The 9,345-nt window shown below is 41.7% G+C and overlaps 1 protein-coding gene across 2 annotated transcripts; it reads left to right on the plus strand.

The window, feature by feature from the left end:
- Positions 1-619: 619 nt before the first annotated feature.
- Positions 620-7,450, plus strand: tspan11 (tetraspanin 11). Of its 2 annotated transcripts, XM_088366685.1 has the most exons (9): positions 620-940; positions 1,968-2,095; positions 2,424-2,615; positions 4,405-4,479; positions 4,555-4,659; positions 5,144-5,302; positions 5,383-5,469; positions 5,799-5,919; positions 6,890-7,450. In XM_088366685.1, exons 2-8 carry the CDS (start codon positions 2,012-2,014, stop codon positions 5,874-5,876), a joined length of 780 nt encoding a protein of 259 aa, XP_088222811.1. In that variant the 5' UTR covers positions 620-940; positions 1,968-2,011; the 3' UTR covers positions 5,877-5,919; positions 6,890-7,450. The 2 variants fall into 2 exon arrangements, with proteins under 2 accessions (XP_088222811.1, XP_088222812.1); XM_088366686.1 differs by lacking the exon at positions 5,799-5,919 and having other exon boundaries at positions 627-940.
- The last annotated feature ends 1,895 nt before the right edge of the window (positions 7,451-9,345 follow it).

The following is a 9,345-nucleotide window of genomic DNA, read 5'->3' on the forward strand; positions in this document are numbered from 1 at the left end:
TATCACTGCTTACACAATAGTATCTGCATGACTATTAATGTTTACATCAGTCATAATAACTGAAATGAGGCAGGTGGTCCTCACGTCTCAAAAAGGGAACTGACATCTTTCAAAATTAATCTGCCCGAGCAATTTTTCATATTTTTCTTCTACTTTGCTAGTCATTAATTACTTTCATTCATCCCCATTTTCGCCCACCCAGATGTCTCACAGGCTGTCGTCCAAACAAGCAGACGTCAAAACTTGGCTGCCGTATTGTGAATGTTAATGAGATTTCCTCTGTACTTCTAATTTTTCATACCAGTAGGCCTGAAGGCATGACAGCAGAATGAGCAAATAAATGCGCTGGCATCTCTTTCCCCCTTACTAAGTATGCAAATATGAGCAGATAGCAGTGTGGAAAACCACTGCTTTGCAGTGCTCAAACTTGAAGCCCTTTCTTCTCTTTTATCTGTCTTGCATTGCCACATTCTTGCTGGTGAAATGCTAAAGGCTGTAACTGTGGTTTCCTTGTAACCGAGGCTGTGATGTTGAGAGGAATTCAGTCTGTCAAGCAGCTTTGTTTCTTTCTCTCACCCCATGTTGACCCTTCCCACAAGTTCATAATATGAGGCTTTCAATTGCTGTCGGATATTGGAACGACTCCTAATGAAGATGAGTATTTTTAACACATAACGTCGTATGTATTAAAAATAGTACTTTATTCAAATAATGACACCGTTTTTTACATACTTTGTGATCTAATGTAGCTCAGATGGGATGAAAAACATGGTAATGGCGTTGAATCGGGAAAAAAACCGAGGTGCTTCAAAGGCAACGCAAGCTTCTGTCGGACAGCCTGAGAGCAGACTCTACTTGATTACTGCGGTCGTTCCATCTGTTCACATTTGATGTTAAAATCAACTGAAAAGGGACATTTTCTCTTCTTTACGTCTGTCCGGTGAGTATGTCTTCTACGCCACAAAACATCGTTTTGTCGAGCGAGCGGGCAGGTTTTTTTTCCGTTCAACTTTTGTATGCTGCGCATCAGTGACGCAAGTGATGTTCATGTTGTCGTTTGGGAGCAATGCTAACGCGAACTGCGGAGGTGGAGGGAAAAAAAACATCTGTGCCAACAAATGGGGAATGGTTTTATTCATGTTTTTATTCGATACACATATATAGCGGCGTTTAAAATCCCAGACTTGTTGATATCATGGCCGGAAAACGGTGACCTACGCCTACGTGTTTTACGTTAAGATACTAGTTGATGTCAAGCTATCCCACCTTACGCTAATTTTGTATCCTACGTCATTTACGCACACATTAGATAACATTTTATGTCAAAATTCTGTTAACTTTTTACTTTGGTAATCAAAAGAATTGACAAAATACTACTTTACCTATTTTATTTTTTAGTAGTTTTCCTGGTTTTTAGTCAATTAAAATCAAAGTGTTGGTTTACATCAATATTAACGTTGACAAATCATTTGGTCGTTTTTTTATAGCTTAAGTCACTGCACACGTTTGGCAATATAATAATAATAACAACAAAATAGAAATATAATAACTAAATAGTGTTTAGAAAATGTATAACATACCTGGTTGTTTTTCATAGCGATGTTTGCATATATAAGCCAAATATCTTGCTCAGTCGTTATTTAGGTCTGGAAGACAATTTAAATGAATACGATGATGACATATATTTTCCGCATAAGACAGTTATACTATAGTTACGTTTTATATCTGCATGGAGGGACGTTGGAAGAAGCAATTAAAGTGCTTCCCACAAAATTTTATTTATTTCGTTTATTTCCAGAGTTGGAAGCTGTGCACCAGTTGGGGAGTCATTCAGAGTTTATGCCCTGCTCATTGCTCGGAATAATTCATTGAATTTGTGTGGTTTGAGGATAATATTGTGGAGGCTCCATGCCAAGCTTTGACTTATTCAGAAATGCAGAAAATAAAGTTCTGTTTATATTTCACAGATCGGCTTGTATCATTTCAGCAGGACTAAACTAGAAAAAAGAAGATGTCTGCTTACAAAGATGGCGAGGAAGACTGGCTGACTGTGTGTCTCAAATACCTGCTGTTTGTTTTCAACTCGCTTTTTTGGGTAAGTCTGAAGCGATACATTCGTCCACAAAAAAAATCCACCGCTAATGATAGGTCATATTTAAAAAGCTTTAGTGCTCCCATCAAAGTGCTGGGAGAGCCATTTAGGAGTTTATGGACTTGGCATGTAATGACTCATAAATTGCTTTAAGAGCTTCACAGGTTTTTGGCACTCTCGGGGTGACATTTTTCAAAAGTTTGATACACATAAAGCTTTTTCGCTCCAAAAACTTCAGGAAACTAGGAATTTCCTCAGGAGGAATTTGGAAACCTCCCTTTTATTGTTCAGCAGGAAGTGCACATTATGTGTGTGCTGTTTGTACTTTCAGGTGGGAGGTGCCGCCGTTCTGGGCGTGGGCGTGTGGACGCTGGTGGAGAAGAGTGAGTTTCTCAGCCTGCTGGCGTCCGGCACCTTTGCTGTCTCCGCCTACATTCTCATCCTGGCCGGCAGCCTGGTGGTGGTCACGGGCTTCCTGGGCTGCTGCGCCGTCATCCGTGAGCAGAGGAGCTGCCTCTCCACGGTCAGTATGGAAAGTTTTTTAAAGCATTATTCATAAGTGAAAGTAACATAAAGACGGGAATGGTAATTGTAGGGATATTCGATACTACTGTTTTCCAGACCGACACAAGTATGAGTATTCAGTTCCGGTACCGATACCAAGCACTACCACTTTTGATACATCAAAATTTCCCCCCAAAAAATTACAGATAATATCTTTAGCTACCAAGATAGCAATTGTGACATTAATTGTAATTTTGTATTCTAATTTCTAATTTTTAGTTCCTGATCGAAAAGCGGCTGATAATGATATCGGCCAACGTCACGAGTACCGATACTGTAAAACAAGGCTCTAACTGGCACTGATACTGATACTTACGTATATCGGTGCGCTCTCATCCCAGTAGTATGTCAATTATTAATTTGCTGGGCAGTAAACTTTATTTTAATGCAATACCACTATGAGGCAGTCACAAGTTAATCACCCAAAAAGGAACTAGTTTGCCGCCGAGACAGTTTGCCGCGGAATGATGGGTGTCGTAAATTGCAAGAAAGCAGATGTATTTTTATTTTCAGGAATGGAATATTCTTTGGTCAGCTTGCGTTTTTAAAGGGCCACAAGCGTTATACATATACACTATATTAAAGCCTTCTGTCACTAAGTTACTTTTATTTAAATAGATTAGATTTATGTATGTTAAGAAATAGACTCATTAAAAAAAGAAAGATGATAATATATCACTGACTTTGCACTTTTTTACTACAGCTAATTAAGCGCCGATTCACAAAGAGGTGACTCAGCAACACAATTGTAACGTTCCTTAAAAGTGAAAGTCTGGGGCAAAACATGAATCTCCTGTTTATTAGGTGTCCACTGCAGTGCCTGAGCCACTCAAGTCATTCCGTGACATTAAATCCTGTTTTCTTGTCTCTCTCGGTGCGTTAAAAACCATCATACGAGCGACCGAGGCTGTCATGTCTGCGACGGGAGGCGCTTTCTCCTAACGAGGAAAAAAGTGACAAATGGCTGTGACAAGGCCGTTGCTGGCATCATTATTTTACACTGGCAGGCAGGAGGGGAACCTTGGCTACCGCTGGACTATTTATAGGCTCGTATCTATCTAGCGCAGATGCGATAAAGAATCACTTGCATTAGTGTCTTTCGGGTTTTTACAGACTTGCGCTGCGTTCGATCACTATTTATTTTTACGTGTGCGGTATGTGCAGAAAAGATGGTGTCAAAGTGTGCACGTGTGGGCGGGAAGCACAAAAGGGGACGAGTGTGCGTTACCAGTAGATACACAGCAGGCAGACATTTTTCTTTCCATGAATCCAAACTTCCCCCGCAGTCGTTTATTTGATTCCATATTTTAGCATGGTCGTATGATACGCGGGATGCCGCCCCCGCTCTTATTTGAACGAGTCTGAAAAGGAGTGGGCGGTTTGTTCACTTTGCAGCTTGCATAATGTCGCCCGGGATTTTCGAGTCTTTACTCAATGCAATTAGAGTCATTAGCGCTGAGCGACTCCCAGCTCGGATCATTAGTTTTGAAATCATGCTTTGTTTGCGCCGGGGTGATGATTTGTATTGTTCATGCTAATCACTACGCATAACGGGGATTCTCGGGAGGAAATCACATTCCGCCCCGCCTGTCAAAACGTCTTCCCTGATGCCTCGTATGGGCGCAGCGTCACGGCCGAGAGACAGATGCCACTCGTCTGACAACCGCTGCAAGTTTTTAATGGACGAACTTTTGTTGAGTGACTTCCCTCCTGGGAATTCAACATTTGTGTTTGTCACTCTCTTACAGTATTTCTCCTGTCTGCTGTTGATCTTCCTCATTGAACTGGTGGCTGGAGTTCTGGCTTACGTTTATTACCAGAGGGTAACTTGCCAGTCTTAAAAAAAAAAAAAAGCTTGGTAAAGGACAAATTTGAGACATTCTGTTGTTTGTTTCCAGTTGAGTGAGGAGCTGAAGCAGCATCTCAAGCAGACCATGACGGACAACTACGCTCAACCGGGGAAGGAGGCCATTACATTAGCGGTGGACAAACTACAACAGGAAGTAGGTTTTGTTCCAAACGGGGACATCCAAACTTACCACATGCAGAAAAAAAGGAAGATTGAGAGGGCCACATTGACATTCTCTATTTTTAATTCAATGACACTAACATGCTAATACAATAATCAATAGTGAGGGGAAAATGAAGCTTCAAATTTGCTTCATGAACCACTTACTCCTCTAGATGGCACTGTTGGATTAAAGGAAGGGGTTTAAGAAATGGCAATGTTGGGACAGTGCCATCTCTAGCACTCAATGAACACAATGGGTTCATGAAGCATCGAGAAGCTTCATTTTCTCATCGTTATATATTACAGACAATATTATAATACTCACAGGCATATATTTTTTCTTCTTTACTGCGGCATTGAAGATGCCACTAAAAACACATTATAAACTTGTTTTTTTTGGAGGGCGGGATTAATGGCATTTTCATTTATTTCAATAGGAAAATATGAGCAATGACTCCATCATTTTGTCCCCTCAGTTCAAGTGCTGTGGCAGCGAAAGCTACCAAGACTGGACTGACAGCGTGTACATCTTATCCGCGAGCGCCAACCGCCGATTGGTGCCCGACAGCTGCTGCAAGTCGCTCACCCCGGCATGCGGCATCCGCGACCACCCATCCAACATCTATAAGGTGGAGGTGAGCAAGACCCCCCCCTCCAAATCCTCTCTTGACATCATCGAAGAGGTTCACTCTTAATGGTTGGCCGGCGTCCGCAGGGGGGATGCATCACCATGCTGGAGCAGTTCCTGGCCGACCACCTGCTGGTCATTGGGGCTGTGGGCATTGGTGTGGCCTGTCTCCAGGTATGTGAGGGGGGAAAAACATTTGAGATAGTTAGTCTCCCTTTTTCACTTTGATTTTTATTAGAATGCTATGAAGTTTAGCAATGAATTTGCTAGCCCAATCAGCTAAGGTCTAAACAATGAAGTGAGTCTATCGCATCTTATTCCTGAGAAAATTATGTCATGCTGAATGTATTTCTTCAATAATCTGCCCACATCTGTCCTAATATTGATTCCCATGCTTACATTTAACACATAAATCCAGGTTTCAACCCCCCTGGTTGTAGTTTTCCTAATACTTAGTTTTGTGTGAGGCACTAACCAGTCCGTGTGTGTGTGTTTGTGTGTAGCTGGCCGGGGCAATCTTGACCGCCTGCTTTATCTATCTTCTCTATAAAGAAGAGGAGGAGGATTTGGCTACGTTGTGATTGTCGTTAGCGCCGCGCTTTTAGCTCCCGTGTTCTTTTGCAGGTGTGAGCACAGTGTGGAAAAATTTGCATGCATGCATGCGTGCGTGTGTGGGTGTGTGTGCGTCATGCACTACATTTGTTTTTGCACAGTGGCTGTCCATCACAACCGAGAAAAGTAGTACTTGTAGTAATAGTAGTAGGACTACTAGTTGTAGTACTCATAGTATTAATAGTCATAGTACTTCGAGTAGTAGTACTTGTCGTAGTACTTAGTCTTGGTACTACTTGAAGTAGTAGTCGGCAGAGTAGAAGTAGTAGTACTTGTAGTCGTAGTAGTAGTACTAGTAGTAGTAATAGTACTAGTAATAGTAGTACTTGATGTAATTACTTGTAGGAGCCGTTTTTGTTGTTGTAGTACTTGTAGTATTTATACTAGTAATAGTAGTAGTAGTACTTGTAGTACCTTGGACTTTACTGTAGCAGTAGTAGTAGTACTTGTAGTAATAGTAGTGGTAGTACTTGTAGGAATAATACTTGTATTAGCTATTTGCAGTACTTGTAGTAGTTGTAGTACTTGTAGTAGTAGCACTTGTCGTCGTAGTAGTATTACTTGTAATAGTAGTAGTACGTGTAGTGGTAGTAGTACTTGTAGTAGTAATCTTTGGACTAGCAGTAGAAGTATTTGTAGTAGTCATAGTACTACCTGCCCGTTTGAAGTGTGCTGCTAAGTAAAACAGCAGCACCGTCTCCATATTCAGATGAAGGACTGTGCTCTCCATGCGTAGACGTCGTCGCTATCTTCCGTGCTTTGCCACGTGCTTTGGAGACTTTTCCAGTCTGTTTGTCAAGCATGCCATTCGCTTCAGTGGACAACAGTTCCTGCTCTGCTTCTTCTGCGCTTTTGTACAGATCATTCTTTGATGGATTTGCTTATCTCGCTTCAAACCCATCCGCATCCCCTGTCGCTTCAGTGGCCGCTCGAGCGCCAACATTGATGCGGTATAACCGGCTCCACGCGTTCCTGTTTTCAGATCTGTGGGATGGTGCTCACCTGCTGCTTGTACAGGAGGATCAAGATGGAGCCTTACTGACGTGCTCCGTGTCCTCTGTGTGCCACATTCTGGCTCCTCGTCTTTTTTTTTGTTTTCTTGTCTGCTCCTCTTTGCCCTTTTCCGTGTGCTGAACAACGGAGGCCTCGTGGAGCATGTCTTGCCTTTAAGCTTTATTATGAGAGCACTTATATTGACGCAATGTTGTCTGCCAGCGTTTGTGCTCGTGAATTATGAATGTGTCTGAAACCCCAAAAATGGAACAGACACTGTGTATGTTGATTAATGTTGTGCCTGATAACATAACCAAAGGGTTTGCATTGAGTGTTATCGATGCAGAGTATACGGGAAGAAACCAGAGCAGCCTTAATAATATCTTGAAATATTTTATCTTCACCTGCCACAATGTTAGGTACACTTTTGTATTAAAAACATTTTTTATTTTATTTTAAGAGCAACTACTTCAAATATTTTTAATGAACCATAACTGGTGCTCCAAATATTCCCTGTTCCATCCCACAAATATTAAAAACAATGACACAATTTCAGTTTGTGTTATTTGAGCCACCAGGGGGAGACAAAGCTCACATTTAGAAAACCACTACTGCTCTTCTCCGCTTGCCCTTTAACTTTGTGTCGCCTGTTAAATTGTCAACATTGTCAAGTCTGAGCATTCCCTCAGTTTTATTGTCATGTAATTATATTCCCAGTTAAGGGCTCCTCTATAATTTCTCCAAGCTTTGCCACAGTGCCTCGTTCAAACCACATTTAGTTCCCCCAAAAAGCGCTGATGTGGTTCTTAGGGTCGTGGCTAAATGAAATGCTGTACTTTATGTATTACCTCTCAGCCTATTGTTAGTGTGTCATTGTTACCGTGTGTCCCGTCTGTTATTCTTTTGTTCCCTTCTCGTAGCGCCGGAGTTTCTACGTCGCATCCTTGTGTCCAATAACACGGTGACTTAAGCGTTAGACGCGTGTGGGAAACACTTTTGGGACGTGCACATCTGCATGTGGGGGGGTGGGGTGGGGTCCAAGGTTTGTTTGGCCATAGTTGATTAGCCGTGCATGAAGCCGCACAACGTGATGTAAACACTTCACGGGGATTTTGAAGTGAGTAAGCCGTTAGACTGTCTGTTCTTTGTCATGTGTCAGCAAGACAGAAAGAAAAAAAGTTAATGTTCTAAAGGCCCCCCTCTTTACCCGTGGTTTGTCCACAGACACCTGAAATTTATATCATTTTATCGTCCATACTACAGGAAATTGACCTCAACCATCAAGTGTGAAACTAAATAATCAATTAAAATTTTCAAAAATATTCCAATGAAGCCGATCTAAATTATAATGAAAAGTGATGTAAAAGTGTCACTGATTTAAATATCTTTTTTGCAAAAGTTATACATAAATTTACCCTAAATTAATTAAGCATTTGTAAATGATTTCAAGCCTACTTTAAAGTATTTAACAGTTGTGTGGTACTGGATTAAAATAAAATAAAATTGAAAAAAAAGTTCGGACTTTTAATACGGTAATTCTTTCACATACCACCAGAGGGACCCTTCATAACACTAGCGGTGCTTTGATTATCACTACGCTACGTTGATTGACAATTTGACGGCTTCGTGAAAAAAAAAAGAATGCTTCTACGTTTTACGATGTCTAAGAAGTGATATTTGATAGTCGTAATATAATTCTTAATTTTTGCCAGGTTTTAATGAAATCATGCCCCAGTCATTAAAACAACCTGAGAACTGGTTAAATTGTGAATAAAATTGCATAACTGACACAGTTCTGTCTCTGATTGAAATTCTACCTGCATATGCCACCATGGTATCCTGAAAAGCCTCTCCTTCCAAGTGCTCATTACGGGCAGAAAAAGTCAGAATTCCTTTAGTGTCGTAACGAAAGAACGCCTCATTAGTGGAGCAGTGGAGTGAGGGTCGCCTGAGAGCCACTCCACGGAGTCGCAATACGACGTTCATCTCTGCTTCTCATCGAGTCCACTTTCATGAGACCAGATTTTGTCCGACGGTATTTCCACATAAGTAATGGATGTCGCGTTGGCCTTTCATGTGGGGGCCGAGACGCGGAATGTCACGGCAAGAGCGCCGAGCTTTGAGCGTCGTTACTTGTGTAATTTACGTGGATATGGCAGGGATACCCCCCCCACCCCTGTTTTGTGTTTGGAAGACTGACAATTTTTACATACTGGATTCATTTGTTAAAACGGCAAAAAAATACTCTGTGTCACGAAGTGGAATCAGCAGAAAAGCAGGGACAGCTTGGCATGAAGAGAAGTAGTTACGTTCCTAAAACTGTCAAAATCCATCCATCCATCCATCCATCCATCTTCTTCCGCTTATTCGGGGTCGGGTCGCGGAGGCAGCAGCTTTAGGAGGGACTCCCAGACTTCCCTCTCCCCAGCCACTTTATCCAGCTCA

This window comes from Syngnathus floridae, chromosome 22, assembly GCF_059516105.1.
Source record: "Syngnathus floridae isolate MCC-2025c chromosome 22, RoL_Sflo_1.0, whole genome shotgun sequence".
Classification (NCBI taxonomy): domain Eukaryota; kingdom Metazoa; phylum Chordata; class Actinopteri; order Syngnathiformes; family Syngnathidae; genus Syngnathus; species Syngnathus floridae.